At 43.8% G+C, this 23181-nt stretch overlaps 1 protein-coding gene across 2 annotated transcripts in view; it reads left to right on the plus strand.

The window, feature by feature from the left end:
* Positions 1 to 19834, plus strand: part of LOC132078767 (ubiquinol-cytochrome-c reductase complex assembly factor 1) — a 46911-nt gene extending 27077 nt beyond the window's left edge. Inside the window, exons 8-11 of one of the 2 annotated variants that reach the window (XR_009419296.1) lie at positions 14116 to 14193; positions 15567 to 15680; positions 18663 to 19064; positions 19505 to 19834. Coding sequence is in view for 1 of the 2 variants with exons in the window: in XM_059481085.1 (XP_059337068.1) it covers positions 14116 to 14193; positions 15567 to 15680; positions 18663 to 18797 (327 nt within the window). In the remaining variant the exon portion in view is untranslated. Of the gene's footprint in view, positions 1 to 14115; positions 14194 to 15566; positions 15681 to 18662 lie in introns of both variants that reach the window. The other variant, XM_059481085.1, reaches the window with a different exon arrangement.
* Positions 19835 to 23181: the final 3347 nt, after the last annotated feature.

The following is a 23181-nucleotide window of genomic DNA, read 5'->3' on the forward strand; positions in this document are numbered from 1 at the left end:
AGCTGCAGGGATTAATCTGCAAGGCAGTTACACCTGGATGTATTTAGTGCAGCTGAGCTGCTCAGGGGCCCCTTGGTTTAATGAGCCTCCTTGGGTGAGCAGTGAACTCCTGAGCAGGCACTGAGGGAGGGTGAGAAAGCAGAGTGGACTCTCCTGGGGTGTAAATTTGGAAATCAGGACTGTTCTCTTCACTGTAGTCTCAGGGAGGGCTTTCATTATCTGTAGTGGTTTGGTTTGGTTTTTTAATCTTTTATTTATTCCTGATCTCTCAGTCATTATTCACAGTCAGTCCCCTAAGGAGATGGGCTGAGAGGGTTGAGGCTGTTGAGGTTGGAGGAGGGAAGGTTCTGTGGAGACCTCCCAGCACCTGCAGGGAAGCCAGAGGGGGACCCTTCCTCAGGAACTGCAGTGACAGGACAAAGGGGGATGGCTTCACAAAGAAAGGGAGGGAATTTAGGTTAGACATGTGGAAGGAATTCCTCCCTGTCAGCAATGGTGCCCAGAGAAGCTGTGGCTGCCCCTGGATCCCTGGAAGGTTGGATGGAGCTTGGAGTAGCCTGGAATAGTGGAAGGTGTCCCTGCCATGGCAGGAGGTGGAATGGGATGACCCAAAAGTTCTGGGATTTTGTTGAGATGAACAAACTTTTTGGTCTCTTCTGGTAACATTTACTGTATGTTAGATGAAAATTATCTCTGCCCTGATGTTTGAAGATGTTACCAGTTCCCTTGCTCCTTGTCACTGCTTCATTTTCCTTTGTCTTTGCCAGTGATTCTGGCTTCACATCCCACTTCACTCATGCCCCTGCACAGGCAGTTCTGTTTTTTCCATGCTTGTTCACTCTTCTCCACTCACTTTCCTTCCCTTCACAGAGCTGTACCCTGGCTGAAATCTTTCTCACTTCTCACCTTTGGCAATTGCAAGGAGTTTTGAGTGACCAATAAAGGGCAGTTTCCCAAGTGCTACATGCTTTTTATTCATCTTGACCTCTTTATCCCTAATGATTTTTTTAAACTGAAGCTGAGGTAATGACAGAGGGTATGTGACCTGATGGAAGGGTATGTATAGCAGCAATTTATTTTCAAGTAGTAGTAGCAATTTATTTTCAATGTAGTCCAGCAATCAGTAAATATTCTGCCTCCAAAAGAAGGTGGTCAAATACATTAAGAATAATAGATAAAAAGAAGACATTAATGTTCCTGTGTTGGTGCTCTTAAATTTCAGAATCTGTGTCTTTCTCAGAAATAAGATAAGTGAAAAGAAACTACATTCAGAGAACGAAATTTTCATTTGCATAGATCCTAGGGGTCCATTCCTTGCCTTTTCTCTCATGTAGTGTATCAAAGGTAAAGATTTAACTCAGATTCCTGTATTGTGGTACAAGTGACAGAGCATCTGGGTGGAATTGCTGTCTGGATGCAATTAGTTTAACTTGCTGACATACAAAGTTGCAGTTCTTTAGCTTGCTTCCAATCTAGCAACAATGCTGGCACTTGATGCAGAAAATGGACACTGTATTCCTGAGGTGATGCTGATGCTTTATTGAAATGTGCCATCTGCTCTTAACTGGTTCATTGGAGCCCAAAGGGGTAGAATGTAAAGCATTTTAACTGCAAATTTACATCAGCTCCAGCTCCAAATTGAGTTTGTATTATTTCAAAACCTGGTTGTTAAAACTGCTGAGATCTAAATCTCTGCTACAAAGTTTTGGGACCTGTTAGCCTGAGCTCCTTCAGCACTCCTGAATGTCGGCAAGAGTCAGAAACCCAAACTTGACACAGCTGTAAAAACACACTGAGAGTCTGTAGCCTCAGCAAATTCTACTGGTGCAGGCATATTTCAGATATAAATTTTACTCTGCTGTCCCTAGTACTAATGAAGTCAGTCTCTTTTGGTGGGTTTGCAGCCAGGTGTGTCCAGTTCTGTGGCTAACCAGTGCTCTTTACTTAATTTTTCCACTAGTGACATTTCTATCAAACTTTAAAAACAAACAGAAAAATTGGCTTGATGCAATGGCTCCAAGTGTTAATAGTAACATTAGGCTGGGTAAAAGACTTCCTTTGGATCCTGCTTTGCCAGAGATCTCCACCTCGTGGCTTGCAGGGAATGGATTTGCACTGTGCAAGCTGGCAGCTGCCTCATCAGTTTGCAGAGGGAATTCTCTCAGGACTGGACATTGCTGCTGTTTTCTCCCTGAGTGAGTTCTGGAGCCACCTGAGAATTAACCTGGTTGATATCAGTATTGTGCTTTACTAAAAGTGTGGATTTAAAAGTTGTGATAAAAGTTTAAGTGTGTTTTAATACCCTTAGATGAAGCTGCAGAGTTGATGGGAAGGACATGTGGGTATTCTCTGGAACAGGATTTCAGCTGATAACAGGGCAGGAGATAAGAAGGTTAAATAAATAAATAAATAAATAACAGACTTTAAACCACTCAAAAAATCCCAACCCTAAAAAACCTCCACACCCCTTCTCCCTCCTCCAAGCACCCCACACTAATACTTTTGGGTACAAACCCTGTGGTGTCTCAGGAAGATCCACCAGGCTTTATTCCAATACTTGTAACTGGTTGCAGTCTCACTTTACCTGCCTTGGTCGTGGTTGTGGTGGTGGCATTCTGCTGCTGAAAGGAATTAAAGTTGTTTTCAGTACAAAATGACAATCCCTTTTATAATTAATAAATGTTCTTAAAGCTGCAAATTCATTTTATAATAAATAAATGTTCTAAAAGAGATAGGACTAGGAGGGGCTGTCCAGCCCAGTGTGCCAAACCTGTTTTAATTTGTCATAATCTCACTTTCCTGTTTTCCCACCAGACCACTTAGACTCCTACCCCCTTTTTTTTCCAGGAACACATCTAGGTGTCTTTTGAATTCGTTTATTGGCTCTGCTGTGTGTAGCACAATACAGCCTTTGTTACACTTTTAGCTGGAGCTGTTTATACCCAGTGACCCATAATTTGCTCTCAATTACACTCATGTACATCTGAAGTAACAGCATCAGAATCAATACATGTAACTGAGAGCTGAAATTGGCTCTGGGAACTTGAGCACTATTTTCTGTCTTGATACTTTTTTCATAATCAGAAAATTTCAGTTGATTAAAAATGCTTATTTACCTTACAGGAGCTACAGAATTTCCTAAACTCAGTTTCATTCTGTTTAAGTTATTCTTACTGTGGAGAACAAAAAGTTTGAGCCTTGTGAATAAAGACTGAGAAGGCATGGTCAGGGTGAGACCAGCGAGTTGTAGAATGGCTTTAGAGGATGAGAGGACACGGTGTAAAATGGATACAATTTTGAAATAATGAATTGAAGTGGGAAGCTGCTGTCCTGGGATGTCCAGAGGTCCTCTCCAGGCCTGCTCTAAAATTTGATGGGAAGTCATGGAGTCAGTTTTGGATACACAGGAGTGAAACTACATTTTTGAGAGAGAATGGGGCAGGAGGAAAGTGGGTGCAGTATTTTGGGGCTGGAATGGGGAGTTGGGATGAAGGGAGTGTACTGAAGAAAAACATTGCAGAGAAAGTATTGATTTTGTTTGAGGAAATGGACTGGGATATGAGACAGAGGATAGTGTTCAGTAGAGTTGAAAAAGGTTTTTAAATACCTATAAAACTAAAGAAGAGAAGTTTGAGTTTTAAATTATCTATGTATATTTTGAAATGCTTTACTAGGACATTTTAAGGAGAAAAATGTTATGATTTTTGATGACCAGTTGGAATATATAAAATTTCACCAGTTTCTAGTTCCCTTTAAAAACAACAAAGAAACTATACCCTTGCCAGAGTAGTGAGATAGAAAATTGTTCTGTGTAGTTTTTGTGGCATTTTTAAAATAGGATACCAGACATTGTATGATTAGTTTTACCTGAAGTTATTGTTTCAAGAACATCACCTAAAAAAGTTCATCAACCCTTGATCTTTTCTCAAAGAGCTTGAAAGTTCACACTAAGTTTCCAGTACTTTGTCATTTCATGCATGAATAATAGTAGGTACTTTTCCAGAGGAAATTCAGTAAATTTGATTCTGGAAATCTTAATAACTTAAATATGCAGGATAGTGCATGTGCATGGAATGTTACCTTGAATTATCTCAGCTGTGATGATGTCTGGAACAAACTGAAATGATACAAATGTAGCTTTACCAGCACATGGAGCTTTGAAATATGGATCTCTCCCTCAAGTTGTTTGTTATGCAGTTGTTCTAGAGACAGCATCTGTGGAACCAGCACACCTGGCTGAAATGTTTGGGCCATGCTGAGGATACCTGGTATTGAAATCAATGTATAATAATAAATGCTTGGGTTCTCTTCAGACGGCCTGCCCCAGTTTTCTGGCATAAAAAAAATCAATTCTGGCACAAAAAAATCAATTTAAATTTCCCAGATGTGTTGGATCCTGTTACTGTAAGGTGGTGTTGTTGGCATGTTCTCTGCCTTGCTTGAGTGCCTGCAGGAATTACACTGGAAGCTGCCTTGTGGCACCTTTTCTAGAGATACCTTTTTTTTTCAGAATTATGTATTTTTCAGTGTTATATTACTCTATGTCTGTTAATACAACATATTAATATAATAATTCCATAGGTAAGGTTCTTCCCCCAGAAGGTGCTTTCAAGCTCCTCCATAAAAACAGAAATAATACCAAGACCAGAGTCGGTTCTAAATTGAGCCAAACAAACCATTGAGAGCTGCTCTGTTGTTCCCATACATTTTAATCACATTGTTGCTTGTGCTTTTCTCTGCAGATAGAAAGTCACTGATATCTTCTTCCACTTCAGGATTGAGTCTTGTATTTTATTGCTGGAGCTTTGTTTATTTTTTGCTTCCATTTTCTGAGTCCTCTGGCCCGTTTTATCCATTTACAGAAGTGGCAGCTCTTTGAAACTTTTTTTGACTGCCTTTGCTAACTGCTCCCACAGGAGAAGAAAAGATAATGATCAGGAAGTGCAAGTGCAATCCCTGCAGTAATCCCAGTGCCTGCTGCCACACTTGCTGACTCCTCTGGTTTCTTTTACAGCCCTACTAAAGCCACAGCACAGGATACTTCTGTACAATCTGGGGAAACTGAGGTGCTTTGCTGTTTTCCATTCTGGTCTGGGAATCTTAATGGATTCTATTCCTTTTTCTGTCCTCAGTCTTTCTCTTCTCTTCCTGGTCTTACACAGCACTTGCTTTGTCTCTGTTAATTAGTTAATTCTGATTACACTGCCATAAGAACTTGAATGTTTTTATTTTTTTCAAAGGTCAGGAAATAATGCCAAAGCTTAAAATACCAACATATCTAATCTTGGAGATCTCTCTTAGTTGGTAGCAAAGTGTTCATCATGTTGATTTTCAAGTTAGTCAGGAAGCCCTGTGGCCAGGAGAGCAAATGCACACAAAAGGGACAATTTTATGGCTGGGCTGTCATGGATGGGAGATGGGGTCACTGCAGTCTTGGTCTGTAATGTGAAATGAGCAGCCCTGGTCTGAGTGGGTTTTCACAAGGCTTGGGCATGCAGAAGGGCCTGGCAGGGAGCACAAGGCAGGCCTGTGGGTGAGCAGGGGTTTTAGGGGGTTCCCCTGAGCTCTGGAGTCACTTGTCTCATTGATGCTGAGTACCAGCAGTTCTCTTTGGAGGTGCTGTTTGAAGACTTCATTCTTTAAAAGTGGGAAAGTGTCAGAGCCCCTGTAATTGGTAGACATACAGGACTAAAGCCCCAGAGGACAAAGCCAGGTACCAAGAGCTTAATAATGATGTGTCTACTTGAGAGCACCCTAAATTTACACTTGTGTATTTCCTGTTTTATTATGCCCTTGCAGGAGGGAAGATAACCTATATATAGGTTTAATCCGTGTTATTCAGGAAACTGTGTAAGGAAAAATCCTTGCCCATGTTTTTAGGATCTTCTGGAAGTTCATTTATTCACAGCAGCATCGAATCTGAATGAAATGCAGAAGTAAGATGGAAAACTCACAATATCTTACCCTGCAGCCTTTTCATGGTTTGCTTTCCTCCTTTGCCTTTTACTTGAGGGCAGAACTAGGGTAGAGAAATAATTTTTGTTCTCTTCTGAAAGGTTACAGTAATAAAGAAACTCTTGTTAACATCAGAGTATATGGCAGGCAGGAGTTTTCACAGTCTGGCATTGTTTATTTTACCAGCAATTTGGAACCTTCTGCACTCTTAAAATATTGGCAAGAAAATATTTAACTGTTAACTGTTCTGTGGCCTGTGTGTGTTTGAAGCCCTGGGGAGGAGGAATGCTTGGGGAAATCGGGTTTTTCTCAGCTTATGATTGAAACCAGAAGGTGCAGAATATTGGTAGAAGGTGAAAGCAATGCGACTTCAAATTAGAATTTTACCCAAATGTGGAACTGATGGGAGAATGTCAAACAGGTCACGTACGAGCAGGGCCCTGCCAGGAGAGGCTGATGGAGCAAACACAAATCAGCCAGACTGCCAGGCATACAGAAATGAATTTGAAAAGGTGATAGTAATTGTGAGTATTTGCATTTATCCTGGCCTCTGTCACTGGATGAAGGTTGTAGCAGTAAGGATTAGGCTGGTTAATTGCTGACTAATTGTGTGGACTCTGCAATTATCACTCCATTTGAAATGAAACAAACATTTTTTGGACAGTTTTTTTAGGAGAGGAGATGGGTGCCTTGCTGTTCCCTTCCAACAGAAGCTGGTCTTGGTCCCAAATTCTGGAGAAAAAATTTTTTTTAATGTTCTTAAGTATTTTTCCCCTAGGGGAGGATGACCTATTTGGTATGAGCAGGATCATTTTTACTCATATTGCTACATAAAATGTAACCTCTTCCCATGAGGGTATTAAAGGCTATGGTAAGGGAGCAGGCTTTTTAATAGCACTAGCACTTTTCAGGTGAAATTCCTGCCAAGTCAGCAAAGTGACCTGAGTCTGGTGTCCAGGATCATCTAATGAGCTGTGCCTGTCCTGCTGGAAGTCAGGGCAGGAAACAACAGAGACCCAGAGAGGAGAGATACCAGCAGTATCTGCAAAGGTCAGCAAAAAAATGGACAAAGCTGAACATGCTCAGAGCTCCTGCTGCTGTCAGATGAAGATCCAGTGTGTGCTGTGGCTGCCAATGACCAGAGATAGTTGGGATAAAGGACAAGAAGCAGAACTGTGGGTCAGTTCCTTCTGGTACATTCTCCTGACATTCACTAACGAGTAACCCGAGATCTGCACAGGGATCACTGACAGGAATCCTCCAGGAATGTGCAGCCTTTGTTGCCTCTTCCATAATTTTTGCTCTTTAATGCCCTGTGGTAGTGACTCCTGCCACTTAATTGTGTTGCATGAGAAAACACTTATATTTTAAAATATTATTTTGTCATTTTCATTAGATTCTTTACTACATCTTTTTTAATGAGAAACAGTGGACAGTAATTCCTTGTTTATCTCCTTGATACCAGTCATGACTTTGCCTCTCCATCATCTCTTCTTCCTCACTTCATCCTGAAAAGTTTCCTGAGTGTTTGCTCATATGTGTCATCATGTCATCATGTTCTTTTCTGTGTGTTTTCTACTACTTTTAGATTTGTTCAGAGATCAAAAGGTGACAATTATGCACACCATTTTATATGCAGTACATTATGGATTTATGCAGAATAGGGTTCCTCTTTTGGTTTATATTCCTTTCATAACAATTCCTAAAATGTATGTATCTTTTTCTTCACTATTGAATTGTTCAACTTAATTTTTTTCTCTTAAAGATCCATTTCAAAACTGTAGCTGCCAAATGTGTGCATGTTGTTAAATAGGTTTTATGGACTTTTTTTAAAATACCTACTACAAGTACCTTTATCAGCATTGAATATTACCGGTCATAATTATCTGTGATTTTTATTTTCATCTACTGTATTTTCTACTAATTTGTACTTATCTGTTTCTGCTGAAAGACTTTTCAGAATGGATGCCACCTTTCCTGTCTCTCTGGTAATGTTAGCTAAGATGTTTAATTTGTTTTAGTACTTTATGATCCCTGGAATTTTGTTGCTTTTGACTTTTATTAAGTTATCAGAAGCCTTTCTGTATGGGTGGATCACATCTGGAAGATGATGGACTGGGAGTGTCCAAGGCCAGGGTGGACAGGGCTTGGAGCCTGCTCTGGTGGAAGGTGTCCCTGCCCAAGGCAGGGGGTGGAAATGGATGGGCTTGAAGGTCCCTTCTTCCAACCCAAACCAGTCTGGGATCGTTCTCTGACTCTCAAAATCCTGAGTGCTGTGAGAAGGTGATGGAGCAATGAGTGTTCACTGCCTGATCCTGTGGAAAGACTGGGCCAGCAGATGCAGCCAGCAGGAGCCAGGGGTCCCCACAGGAGGAGATGGATCTCCTCGGGGGTACAGACCAGGGTGCTTCTTGCTGAAGCACATTGTGAGTGCAGAGAGTTCCCTGCACAAGCTGCTGGACATGGAGACCTTTTGGAGGTTACTCTCTAAACAAATAGCAAGAGTTGGGAGGTATCCTTAGCTGAAATTAGTTGGGAGAATCTTTGGAAGGAGTATATATCAGCTTTTCTAGGGTTTGGCCTTTTCTCAGGGGTTCTGGCTGCTGTGCAAGGCAGGATACCCTGGTAGGTGGCCCCTTGGTCTGGTCAGTGTTCCTGGTGTGTGGCACTTCCTGACAGGCCCTGGGGTTTGTCTCAGTGAGGAGCTGGAGCTTTACAGGAACTCTGTGAGTGCTCATGGTGCACATTTACCTTAATGATTTATCTGCCTTTGCTACTGTCTTCTCCGGGTGCTTCTTTCAAACTTGGTTCTGAAATTTCCCTTAGCAGTTGATCAGGCTGAATTCCTGATTCTGGTGTGTTCAGAAACACATTGGTTAGCTTTAGGCTTTTAGCAACTAGGTATTTCAGGAGACATTACAAGAAAATCCTTTGACAACTGCTCACCTTACAGAGAATCAGCACAACTTGACAGAGCCCAGCAATTTGACCTCTTCTCCCTGATCCTTCTCTTGAGAGGTTATCAGTGAGCTCTGCCAGCCACGTTCTGCAGGGAAGCAGGAATTTGGAGTAAGCCACTGAATACAGTTCAGCTTGTGCTGCGATCTGCTCTGCATCTGTAATTCTTACCATGGCAGTGCTTCCAAATTAATAAACTGCACGACGGGAACAAACCTCATTTTCTGGGTAGCAGAAAGGTAGGGGTGAGCATCTGCTTTTGCTGAAAGATGTAGGTAATGTTGTATAACTTATTGATGATTGCACAATTGTTGTGAAGGTAGAGCATGCACAACTTTTTCCATTAACATGTTGTATTTTATGGATTGAAGATTTTGGCAGGAGCTGGTTCTGCCACACCCCAACATTTACCTTTTGTCTAGGTTAAAAGAATATTGGGGTAGGTTATCTCTGAATATTGAAGACTGTTCTCTGAAGTTAATGATTATGGAGGTGTATTACAAAATTACTTTTAATTAAAAAATATAGAATTTATCAGAAGAGTTGATATTTAAAACATACAGGACTCAAGCTGTGGCTAATTACAAGCAGTGATCTGCTTTGCAGACAAAGTAGCAGAGCAGTTAATAAAAGGCTCAAAGATTGAAGATTGGAAAAAAAATTTCTTTAATATCTTTGTCATTTCACAAGTATGCGCCTGAAGGAGCTGGCTGTTATGGCTCCTTGCTACAGGAATCTTCCTAATCTTTTTTATTAATTTAATATTTTTTATTCTAGCTACAGTCTCAGTCATGTTAAAATTACTGTCCTGCAAGCAGTAGTGATGTTACAGGATGAAATAAAAGGGCTGTGTTTGCCCATTTAAGGTCATGTGTGTTTTAACACAGTGTTTTGAGCAAACACTCAAAAAGCCCATATATAACTGCAAGTGCTTATATATTATTTATAAATAGCATAAACCATATTACAAGTAATTCTGTCCTATTCCAACTTGAGAGAGGAGGCATTAAAAAGCCTAAATATTTCTGGAGTGGCATTTTTTACCATGGAAGTTTGGTCCTGTATCTCCTTGAGGAACTTTTGCTGATATTCCTGCTCTGGCAGTCAGAAGTGAGTGAGAGTGGCTGAAGTTTATGGCAGTGGGGCTGCAGAAGCCCCCAGAGTGGACTCAGCCGTGACAAGATGAGTGCACTCAGACCTGTGGAACTTGTTTTGCACAAGGCATGGATTAATTTGTACTCTGTCAGCATAAACCACTGCTTTGCTGTTGCAACTTTGCCCACTCCAGGAGGGTGCTGCTGGTGTGGGGTGACACCTGGAAGAGCCCAGTCCTGGTTTGAAGAGATGACTCTGCTGGCACATCCATGCTGTACAGGTACAGGAGCAAACACATTGTACAGAATAAATCCTGCTATTTATTCCAGCAGGATTGGTATAATGAGAATGAGGGGCTGGAAACCCAAGCCAGAAAATTGAAATATGAAATGAGATACACATGTTCAACTGTGAGGGTGATATGCTTTAGCCAAACACAACTTAGTGAGCTTAGTACAGGGGGAACTCGGTGAAATGTAATGGTCTGTGATATGCAGAGGGTCAGGTTCTATGATCTAATCATTTCTTCTGGCTGAAATCTCTTCATAAAAAAGTCTAGTTCAAGCATAACTTGCAGCCTAAAGAGAGGAATTGCTGCCTGGAATTCAATGACTAGTGCTTGTACAAGGCAGTTAGAAGTGCCCCTTCTGGCTTTATAGTCTATGGAAGGATTAATGTGTTAAAGTAGCTTAAGGGTGCAACACATGCTGGCAAAAGCTGAAGCAGAAAGAAACTCCTGTTGCAGTGCTCAAGGCAGTGCAGCCATGGCCATCCCAGCTGGGGCAGTGACACTGCCAGGGATCCCCTGTCCTGCTCTGAGAGGATGGGCTGCACCTCAGCCCCTGGGCTGGTGGCTCTGACAGGCAGAGCACATCAGAGCCCACGGAATTTTCAAGATTGGGAAACATCATCCAGATCATCCAGTCCCCATCAGTCAGTGTAACAGCACCTCCATGTTCACCATTAAACCACGTCCTCAACTGCCTCATCCGCACAATTTTTGAACCAGGGATGGTGACTCCACCACTGTCCTGGGAAGCCTGTGCCAGTGTTTTAAAAGTCTTTCTGTTGTTTCTTTTCCCTCATGTCCAATCTAAACCTCTCCTGGCACAACTTGAGGCTGTTCCTCTTGCCCTGTCATTTGTTACCTTCCAGTCTGTGCACACTGATTCTGCTCTGCACCATGAGCCAAAGCAAGTGGGGAGGAGGAGGAGATTCATCTCCAGAGGAAGCTCTTGGTCCTTCAGAGGACACTGACATAGACTAATTCCAGAGCAGCATTCCCTTTAAACACCATGGCCACGTGTTAGGTCTTTTGCTACGTGTCCAGCAGGACAGGAGAGCACTGTGCTCTTACTTCCCTAGAAATCTTCTTAGAATACAAAACCTTCTGTGAGACTTTGCTGCAGAGTCACCCTCAGCACGTGGCTGTTGGATGATGCACATGAACTCCCTGAGGCTGAAGATGGTTTTTTCACTGTGACATGGAAAATCCAGCAGCTGCTTGCTGCAGTTGTCCCACAGGCAGAACAGAAAGGCTCCCACAGAAAGGCTCACGGAGCCTTTCAGAGAACAGTTGTGACCTGTAGCAGGGAGATAATGTTAGCTGTACATTTCCTTGTTTCAGAGGTCTTGTAAAGGTGAGATGTGTGCCAAAAATGGGTTCCTTGTTTTGAACTAACACAGTACTGTGTCACTCAGCCCATAAATCTGTCCAGTGGCAGCTCTGCACTGGGCTGCTCCAAGGAAGGCAAAGGGGCAAGGTCCCAAGAAGAGCTCCAGATGTTACTGATTTTTTCCTTGTTATTAGCAATTACTCACTTGGAATTCTCTAGCAGTTTTTCTTCTTAATAACAAACTGTGGAAGAGTCAGCAGAATCACAACCAACCAGATCCTGAAACTTGCCAGTGGCAAGAACTTGTACAAGCTTTGAAAGAGGAAGCACTTCCAGCAAAGACTGCTTTGGAATTGCTCATTTTTCTTGATTTATAAAGAAGGATTCTTTTTCCTTCGGTGTTTGTACTTGACTGATGCCAGTTGTATTCTTCAGAAACTGCAATATTTCTTTAAATATCATTTCATTGCATAAGATACAGCTCCATCCCCAAACTCAGATTTTTTATCTGAAACTGTCTTTTAAGATGTATTTATTGCCATGTTTGTTTAACTTGCTTATCTCCTTCATCAGTCTGTTTCTTGCTAACCTAAAGCTGCTGCTCTTTGGTTTTAGTAGGGAAAGCTGCTTCCCCAGGGATGTATAGTCCAGGACTTGTCTCTGTAATGGGACTATTTGTTTTCTTTGCCCCTTGCAGTTGCCTGCTGTAACATTTGTAGTATGTGTTAAGTAATCCTTGAGGTAACATTTTTATTATGTCATAAAAAGTGCGTGGCAAATATATAATAACTCATGGAATTTGTTTGTTTAAAATGGAAGGATAATTTATTGAGTGTGTTACATGAGACCTGCTCCCCCTTATTAGAGCTGTAGAAGTGCAGCTTATTTAGAAGTATGTTCTATTGAGAAAAACCACGATCTCTGACATGCATAGAAGGTTTGAGCATGGTTGGGTAGAAATGACATCATAGTTTATGTACTCAATAAAAATTTAATTAAGTCATTACAGAAGTTGCAGTCATCATTTAACCCTCTGATTTCTTATGTTTAGTTCTTTTTTTAAACATTCAGTAATAACCAGTCTCCAAATCTTGATGGCCTATAAAATATCTGCATGGATTTTAATAGTTTATATTAATGGAAAAATATGAGTAACTGACATAAAAGGAATTTTCCTTGTGTTTGCACTATGTGCATTGCTATAAAAATCGACAGATGAAAAAAGACAGTGGTTTAAGGGAAGAGTATATGAAGTGGAAATTTGTTCACTTGACAGAAACTAACTCATATTTTGATAGAAAAGCTGTTGTGTAATTGCCAAGGTGAATACTCACAAGGATACTGAGAGAGGATTCAGGACAAGGGGTTCCCAGTGTGGTGGATGTGCTGGGCTGGTTGTGAATCCTGTCTTTGCAGAGTGCAGTGTCACACCTGAGTGTCCTGCTGGTGTGCCGGGCTTATTGGCCTTGTCTTTTGTACTTCTGGAGCACATGAGAGCTGTAGAAAAGAAATGCCTTGTGTCTCTTGGATCCCTCATGGGAGTCAGTACAAAGAAGAAGCTTTACCAAAGTGTAGCTGGGCCCTTGGGAGAGGAACTGCATCACTTTGTTGGCAGAGGTAAAGAGCAGAGGCAAGAGGGACAGGCAGTGTGGGTGAGGGAGATGCACAGGAGGCATTTCAGCCATCCCTCTGCACCCAGCAGTTGGTCCAGTCCCATTTTAAGCTGACATGGGGTCAGTTCTCACACCAGTGGGTGGCTTAGGCCAACCCAGCAAATACTGAAGCAATTACTAAATTTAGTTAAAGGTCAGTGTGGAACTTGGACTGAGTCACACTTAGAGCGTGGGGGAAGTTGCTGTGTCATCACAGACTCTGAAAGAAGTTTAATCATAGTCAAAAACTTGTGAATCTGAGCTGCTAGAGATGCTGGGGAGGCAGAATTCATGTTATTGCTGGCTGAGAGTCAGTCTGGACAGTGCAGGAGGAGCAGTGGCAGGGTGGTGTCTCTGTCTTTAGCATTCCTGTTCTTCCACTGTAGTAGCACATGCATCCCTGCAGTCTGTCCTTTGGGGACAAAAAAACAGTGAAAAATCTTTGAATTTCTATGGATGGATGAAGGTGTGGAGTAGCTGCTCAGTAGTTGACTACAGAGGGGTCCCCATGCTCTTGGGCTGTGCTGCCACTGCAAGGGCAGCCTTGCCTCACCCTCCCTCAGCAGCATTTTCTCTCCCCTCCTGCAGCTGGAGGCAGAGCTGTGGGCTGGGATGCTCCTGCCAGTTGTGAGCTGGGTAACACCAACCTCAGCTGTGTCAGAACTGATGGAGCTGTGTCAGGGGCGTTCCAGAGGGACTCACTCCTGTTTGCAGCCAAATCTCACTCAGGTGGGCTGGGGCACTGGTGGCTCTTTGTCCACTCACAGTGAAACTGGGAATATTATCTCCTCACCTCTTCCTTAAGGCCTCTACTGATGGTTTTCTGGTTTGTTTTTCAGATTAATTCTACTGTTCTAAAAGAAGAGTTGAAAAGGATGGCAGAAAATTTCTATGCAGCTCTGTTTGGATACGATGAGGTAAGAAGGCTGTTTTCAGGGAATGTACAACAAGTAAACCATCTAATTCCTGAACACAGAATAGTCCAGGTGGGGAAAACATTCACTGCCCATTTCTTTGGAGAAATATTACATTAGGGAAGCAGCCTTGGATGAAAATTCTTAGAAGAAAACTGCACAGGGCATATGGATTTAAACCATGGGTGTGGAAGGTAGGATGTTCTTTCTGCTGCTTCACCATCCCTTACTGGCCACCCCTAAGTCATTTCCTCCCTCTGAATCCTGCTGTACTCAGCTGTACTTTGAAAGCAAAGAGAGGATTTATAGAATATTTATAGGGAGTCTATGCAAGAATATTTACAGGCAGTACCTAATAAGGCAGGGAGGCAAAAGCACCACTCTGCATAAGTGTCTGCAGGACCTTCAAGAGGAAAATACAATTACATTGGGGTTTCTTTTCTCTTGTGAGTGTTGCTCTTCAGATGCTCTTATTCACATCATGATATTGGTTTTTTGCTCAGTGATTTGCATTAGTATTATATTGTGAATGTAACCTCAGAGAGTTGTGGACAGTGTTACACATGCAAGGTTTAATCTAGTTTTAAGTATAACCAGGATGTGTCTGCTTGTGCTATGTTGACATTCTTTCTGGGAACAAAATGTTTGCTTTGATTAAAGACAAATGTTGACTTTTAAAATTTTTTAACCGAATATTTTAAAGGCTTTTGCCTTTGGTAAATGTGTCAGCAGAAGACAGGAGTTATGAGCCTGTGGTGACAACACTACATAATCTAAAAAGACAATAAAAGTTCAAGAGAATTTGGAGAAAAAACATTAATGGATGTGGTTCTTTTATAAACCAAAGCTAAAATTTGATTTTACTGGAAAAATCTAGATAGTTCTTGATGAGCAGGATTTCTCTCTCATTTAGAATGAAAAGTAAAAAGCAAAGAAAAACAGCAAACTCCAGACTACAGTTCTGCAACATTGGATTAATTATCCTTTAATTTTTCTTTTTAAATTGTCGTAGGCTTCACACATTCCCATGAGGTGGTGCTGCCTTCTCTGTAAGATCACCATTTTTATAGTAAAGATTTCATAACATAGAAATGCAGTTATCAACTCTGACGTTAGGAATACCCTGACCCAGGTTTTTTCCAAATTAACTTGCCAGAAAATTGGTTACAGACTGCTCTGTAAATTAATTTAAGGCCAGGACTGTTTTTCCATTCTGGGAAAGAGTGATATTGCTGCCTTTCCATGTGCAGAGCCCTCAGCAGCTGCGGGCTCTGGGACAGGTGCCGTGGCCAGGGGCCAAGTGCACCAATGGGGGTGTCTCGTGTTCAGGCCTTCTTCACGTGCAGTTTTTAATCCCCCTGTGTCCTTCCCTTTAGGGAATCCTGTGTGATGATCGTGTTCTGGCATCAGCTCTGTGGAGAAACCTTTTTAACAGGAACTGTGAGGACCCTCGGCACCTGGAGCTGCTCGTGGAGTACGTGCGCAAACAGGTGCGGCCCCGCTTTGCTCTGCTCGGGGAGCTTCCACTGCTTCCCTGTGCAGCTCATTCTCACCATAAACCTCATTCTTATAATCAGTGATCATTTCTAAGAAAAGAAAAATCTGAAAACTGGATGATATTTATTACAGAGTCATGGAATGTCCTGAGCTGGGAGGGACCCCCAGGATCAGCCAGGGCAGCCCCAGCCCTGCACAGACACCCCAACAGCCCCACCCTGGGCATCCCTGGCAGCTCCTGGCAGCCCCAGTGCCCATTCCTGGGGAGCCTGGGCAGTGCCAGCACCCTCTGGGGAAGAGCCTTTCCCTGGTGTCCAGCCTGAGCCTGCCTGGCACAGCTCCAGCCATGCCCTGGGTCCTGTCCGTGGTCACCAGAGAGAACAGATCATTGCTGCAGTTTAATGACAAATGGCTGCAGAGAAATTAATGGAATATTGAAGGCAGTCCTGCTTAGCTATTTCTGGACCTGTGCTACAGAGTGGCTTGACAAAATGTGCCAGAAATAGGCTGCAAATTTGTTGTTGAATTGTTACCAGTGTTAGAGAGTTGGGATTCTCCTCATAGTGAAATAGCACAAAGAGCTTCAACGTCTCTTGGTGACCTTTGAGGAAAAGAAACAAATAGGTTTGTTTTCCAGAATTATTTCTGATTCTTTCAGTTATTACCTGGAGGAGACAGCACTGAGTAGTGTTTGTCCTCTCAGCCCTGAGGATTTTTGTGAACCAGATCTCTAGGAAATGTTGGTGGGATAAAATCCATGTGGGCACCAAAGAAAGAGGTTATGGAGTAAAAGTGGAGGGTGTTGGACAGGAAATTGAAGACCAGAACTTTCACAACATCATTCTCTGTAATGTTTCCAATAGCATATCAGGATCAGATAGAGGTATGGAGAGACAGTATTATAAGTTTGTGTCTGAGAAAATGAGAAATAAAGGGCTGAGCTTCCTAAGGGACTGAGGACACTTTGGGAATGCCAGAGAGTTCTCAGGAGGGACTGGCTTAATTAAATGCTGAAGGTTGCTGATGCTCAGTGGTGAAGCTGTAGGAAAGCTTGCTGGGGACAAGCACATATAAAACATATGTAATTTGGGATAATTTCTTGCCAGATGGGGACTTTGTTGCACTTCTGGATATTCAAGCAAAGGATAGGTCTGAAGCAATCAGCAGTTGAATAGGAAAGAGTGATCAGGCAGGAAAATGTGGCACATTGGGGAGGAATGAGCACAGGTTCTGTGCAGACAGATCATTCCTGCAGACCAGTGGTGCACTTGAGGAAAACATTCCCAGCTTTGCATAGGCACCAGTGAGCTCTGAACTGTTACCACACAGGAATGAGGCCTTGAGTTCCATTATAAAAATGTCAGTTCAGCACTCCATTGTGTTTAAAAAATGTAAAACAAATCCTCAGAACTACTGGGAATGAAATAGAGGATAAAATCCTGCTGTGGTGCCAGTTTTACATGTCTGGTACCATTGTGAGCTGGAATAATGTGTCTGGTTTGGGTGCTGACCACCAGAACAGATCAAACGTTACCTGAAGAAGGCTCAGACAGGAGCACTAAGGGTGACAGTGAAACTGCTCCTTTTTTAGCAATGAATAGAATCCCCTGCCCAAAAAAGAATGGGAGAAAAAATGGGAGACATCTCTGGGAAATCCTGAAGGCATGTGAAACGTGAGGAAGGAAAGGCATTGAGGGACACAGGAATGTGGGGACAGAGCATTGGCACAGTTGATTGGGATGCTGCAATTGCACATGCAGTTCCAAAGCCACTGGCAAGATTTATGGAAGAAAAGTTTGCCCAGGGCTATTAAATCCACAACCACTTCAGACTCAAAATTTGTGAATGAACAGATTCTGAGAGGGAGGGAAAATGAACAAGGAAAAGAGCATTGTGTGCTGTGTTTAACTCCTCCTGGGGAAGTGGCTGGTGGTGACTGTCAGGAACAGGACATGACAGAACAGAACAAGACAGCTTAGGTGGCTTCCCAGTGTGACCCTCTGTGACCATGGGCCATTCATTCCCCTGTTGAGAAACTCCTTGCCCAATTATCCTTTGTTTCTATAACACTGTGTACCAGGTTGTCCCCAGTTTCTTGTGGGTCCTGTCTTTAACAGTGGCTATTAGTGGGTGCCAGAGAACATACTGATAGCACAGCATGTACTGTGCCCCTGGTCAGCTCTCCCAGCCTTCCTGAGCTAATGGTGCTGGGATTGTCTTTGACTCATCCTTGAAAGACTATTTTTTCCCATTTCCCAAATCTAGGGTGACCAGTGGCAGCAAGTTGACCCTCTGCTATATGATGAGAGGGTTTTTTTTTTTTTTTAATTTGCCTATATTACACCCTAAAATTACAATAGATCCCAACTATCTTGCTCAGAGAGGTTGTGGATGCCCCATCCCTGGAAGTGTTCAAGGCCAAGCTGGACAGGGCTTGGAGCAACCTGGGATAGTGGAAGGTGTTCCTGATGGGCTTTAAGGACCCTTCCAACCCAAACCATTCAGGGAATTCTTCTGTTGGGAGGATGAGCATTCATTGCATGTTCACCTTTTCCAGCTCATGTGCTTTGATGTGATAAATCCCAGGTGTTCCCTCCTGCTCAGGCCATTTTTCTGTGGCTGAAGCCTCGGCTGTGTGCAGGATGGGAGCTCTCCATGGGGCTCTGGCCTGGGCAGTGTTCCCTGCAGGAACCACCAGGAGGATGAAGTGACTCACTGCAGCTTTGCTGCCTCCTCTTTGCCCTGTTGCCAAACCTTCAGAGGAGGCATCAGTGACGCAGGTGACTCCAGAGGATCTGCAGATCCTTATCCTGGCCTTACCAGTCGGAAGTGACCGTTTTAGGTCCACCTCACCCAAATGGCAGAGTAGGCTGAAATGTCCCTGTTGTGCTGCTTTTTGGAGCGAGGTGTGTGTGTAGCTGCTGAGGGAGCTGCCTGGGCCATGGGCACGTGGCAGTGACTTGCTGTGCTTGCAGGTGCAGCACCTGGACGCGCTGAGCGGGGAGGATCTGCTGCTCACGGGCGAGGTGAGCTGGCGGCCGCTGGTGGAGAGCAACGCCCGCAGCATCCTCAAGCCCCTGTCCCCCGTGTACAACGATGAAGGACTCTGAGATCCACGTGCCCGGACAGCTTGGGAAGCGTGGCTGCAATGGGACTGGGCTGAGGCTGCGTGGTTGGGAAGAACAGTTTGCTGTTGGAAGGAAAACATTTCATTAGCTCTCCCATCCGTGGTGCCTCGGTAGCCTCCTGAGCAGCCGTACTCCTGAATCTTCACCTGCAAATAAATGCTCATTGTTTTAAGAACCTCTGTCCGTTTTATGGACCCGAGTGGCCCTTGCTGACATGGACAGAGCTGCCTTCTGCCTTTAGGAAACCAGGTATTCACCATGACGTAGAGTTCTCTCAAAAAGACATTTCTGTCCCTTGCCTTGTTTAAAGAGCTGCTACTCAGAGACACAGTGGTGTCCTCTGCTCCCTGAATGGTTGTAATTGTAAATGTGAGCTTTGCATACTTAGATATTAAGTATATATTTTAAATGTCTGATGCCAAGATGGAATGGTCCATCTTTGCATTACTGGAGTTAAGAATTGCTTTAACATTCTGAAGGGTTTTCTGTGAAAATCCCTTTTAGGAACTCTCCGCTTTGTTGCACAAGGGTGAGAGAATGCAAAGAATAATGCACAGTCCCCAGCAATCCTCTGTGACTTTGGCTGTCTGAGGGAGATTAAAGCCCCAGTTCTGGCTGGGCTGGCACTAAAAGCTGCCCCAGAACCTGATGTTCAGTCTGCCTTGCTGATACTTCCACATTCTTTATAGAATTGTCTTCTAGGAACTCCTTTATGAAAAGAACATCCCTGTTGTGTCCCTGGGACAGGACTCTGCCATCCTCCATCCCCTGCAGCAGCGGTCCAGGGGTTTTAGCAAGATCCTTCAACACCAGTGAAAACTTTCTATGGCTGTGCAGGCAAATGGTGCCAACACAGCAATTAAGGGGAGCAGGAGCTACACTGATGAGATCAGCAGAGGCTGAGGTGCTCTGTGTGGGTGGATGGTTCACCAGGCTGTTTCCAGGTCAGTGGCAAAAAGAGTTTTTATTTCTCTCCTGTCCAAAATCTGAGTCAATAATAAATGTCAGTCTGGGTTAAATTGCTGTGTGTTTGTTTTCTGTGCCATGTGTGCTTTTGATAAGAATAAACCCTATAAAATCAGGACTTATTCCTAATAAAAGTATTAAGCAAAAGTAGAAGGTGATAATCCTTAATTTATGAATTTAATCCTTAATTTGTGACTCCTTAGTCTGGTGAAAGTGAAACTGTGCCTGGTTGTGACTATTCTTCCTTCTCAAGTTGCTTTCTTTGTGTGTGTGTGTTGGGGAATATTTGCCTTCCCTTCCCTGTGTAAAAAGCAGTGGGATGCAGCACAGAGGCTCCCAAACACTGACTTGTGGGGTTGCTTTAAAATCTTCTTTTAGGGAGCCTTCTGTGTATAAAAAAGAGTGTTTTTTTTTTTTCCAGAACGAGCTTCCTCAGTTTAACTTGTTATAAAATGAGGCATGTAAAGAGCCCCTCTCTCTTTGTGAGGTGTATCCCTTCTCTGTGAAAACATTACAGCCCAAACAACTTGCTTGCAGTTTATTTAAGATGCTTTTGTTGAAAGCTGAGCTAAGCAGAGAAACCTCTTATGTGTGAAGTATTATACAGTGTGTGTGAGATAATAACACCTTGTAATTCATCACAGCTGGCTTGTATTTACATAAAAGAAGGCTGAGCTGTGTAGGAATTTGCTGATTAATTTATTTTTAATGAGAGTGAAGTATACCAAGTACCAAAATAAACTTTACTTTGTGTATCTTACTGCTCCTGAAATAGGTGGAAAAATTAATGGTAGATATTTTGGCTCAAAACTACATACATTAATTCATATACAAAACAGTTATTTAAACTTTAACCCCTTTCCTGCTGTGTAATTTAAACCTGAGCTCATGTTCTCCATGCCATGGGAACAGGGGCTGGGAGCACAGCACCATCGAGGCTGGAGAGCTCTGGAGTCCTTGGGCTGGCCTGGAGGGGAGAACAGCTCTGTGCTCTGAATGTGGGACAGCATGTGGTCAAGCTGAACCCTCCCCTGTGTTTATGGGCAGGAGACTCCACAAGTGATGGTGCCAGATTGGAGTCGTTGGCATCTGCCCCTGCACCTTTTATTAGGGTGAGGATAAAGGGCTGTAATCACAGCTCTGCCTGGCCATGAAATGCCCTCACCGCCCGCTGGAAGGGCTGAGCCAGCATAGGGCTGTGCTTGGGCGTGTGGGGCCTGGGGAGAAAACAAGGCAGATACTGTCTCTGAGCTAAAAGGGTAATTTGTTACAAAGGCAAAATCCACTGGAGGCTACACGGGACCAGGGGAGACTTTGCTTCCCAGTCATTAGTTACCCAGAGCCAGGATCCTACAGTATTGAATTGGAGATCAGGAAGAAATCCTTCCCTGTGAGGGTGGGCAGGCCCTGGCACAGGTGCCCAGAGCAGCTGTGACTGTCCCTGGATCCCTGGCAGTGCCCAGGGCTGGGTTGGATGGGGCTTGGAGCAGCCTGGGACAGTGTGAGGTGTCCCTGCCATGGCAGGGGTGAAGTGAGATGAACTTTGAATTTCCTTCCAACCCAAACCATTCTGGGATTTTAATGTGACCCCTGTTGCTCTCAAGAGGTGAAGAAAGGTGAGCTGGAGAGCCGTTGCCTGTATCTTACTTAAGACAGAATGAAAGAAAATCCATTCCCAGTAGCAAAATCTGCCCTCTGCAGTGTTCCAGCAGGTGAGTGATTCCTCTGCACAGCTCTGCTTCCAGGGCAGCAGAACAGAGGGGGTTAAAACAAACATTGTAAAGCCCATATTTTCCTATTTTCAAAGTTTTCCAGAGGGAATGATTGAAGGTGTTTCACTTATGGACAGTTCTTTGTTTATGCTGTTGGGTTTTTGGAAAGTGGTCTCAGACCATCAGCTTAGAGGCACTTACTGTATCTAAATGAACATATCCATGTGAATTTTTTTCTGAAAGGAACCATCACCATCCGGCCTGATCTCCTGTCTCACAGACAGCATTTGGACATCACTTAGGATTCCAAAGGACTTCAGCTTTTCCAGGTATCTTAAAATGAAGAGACATGAACCCCTAGGAATCATTCATGATTTCAGCTGGATCCTGGGTTGCTCCCTGTGGGTAGAAGGATCAGCACTCACTGTCTTCTCCTCTGTTTTGCACCATGGGAGAGTAGGAGCATGTTTTGCCTCTCAGGGTCAAACTTGGGAAGTCTCTTGCTTTAGGCTGGTATTTTTGAGATGTTTTGGAGTAGGGGGAGTCATCTGATACTCTTCAATGCCCCCTCTCTGTTTTAGGTGGTTAAATGTTTTCCTGTGTCACCTTGGCTGCTGTGCTCACACCACCTTTGGGTGTTGAACTGTTTTCTCCTGCATCTTCAAAGTGCTGCAGTGCAGAGAGCACAGCCATCCTCCATGATCTCCACACTCCTGTGCTGTTGCCACTTCCCAGATTTGTGACTCCCATCCCCACCTTGCACAGGGTGATGTTTTCAGCCGTGTCTCTGCCCCACCAAGCCCTAGGTCAGAACTGCTCCTCCTGGCCTGGCAGTCAGAATTAACCACTGTCCTGTCTCCCTGCCCATGCCTCAGCAAATGTGGGAAACAGAAACTGGACACAGAACAAGAACCAGAGCTAAGAACCAGAGCTGTAAATGAGATGAATGTAGAGTAGGTGAAGAGTAGCAAAGCTGGGGGTGTGGGCATCAGCTGGGAGGGGACTGGTTGTGCAAGCTTGGTCCCTGTGACCTGTGCCACTGCCACTGCCTGGCACCACTCTGAGGAGCAGTGGGTGCCATGCCCTACCCTGTGACCCACTTGTGTTTTCCACATTCTCCTACTTGTTGGAGAATGGTTTAATCCTGGTGGTTGCCTGCATCCCAGGAACATGCTGAAGTCCTGCTTGAGCATTTGGAGAGGTTTGCTGATCCCCTCTCCAGGGGTGCTGAATGAGGCATTGAGCTCCAAGCTGCACTGGGTGCTGCCTTCCTTCCAGGAAGAGAAAAGTCCCACTGTAGGGAATTGTAAGTGTTTAAGTTAATCCATAGCTAGAACTGCTGTGTCTTCCTAATTCTTCTGCTAAGAGAGCTGTGGCACAAATGCAGTGGTTATTTCAGGCCCCAGTGTGGGGTTTGGTCCTGGCCACAGCCTTGTGCACAAGCATTTTTCTTGGCTGATGCTGGTGGCAGCTAATTTAGAATTATAGAATCATGGAACACTCTGACCTGGAAGGCACCCACCAGGATCACTGAGTCCAGCTCCTGCCTGTGCACAGGACCCCAGGAATCCCACCCTGTGCCTGAGAGCATTGTCCAGGGTTCCAGGTGGAAACTTCTCTGTATGGGTTCCTTCCCTCCCCATCTGCCTCTTCACATCTGCCCTGCTTTGTCTGATCTCTGTTGTCTC

This window comes from Ammospiza nelsoni, chromosome 12 (genome assembly GCF_027579445.1).
Source record: "Ammospiza nelsoni isolate bAmmNel1 chromosome 12, bAmmNel1.pri, whole genome shotgun sequence".
In the NCBI taxonomy this organism is placed as follows: Eukaryota; Metazoa; Chordata; class Aves; order Passeriformes; family Passerellidae; genus Ammospiza; species Ammospiza nelsoni.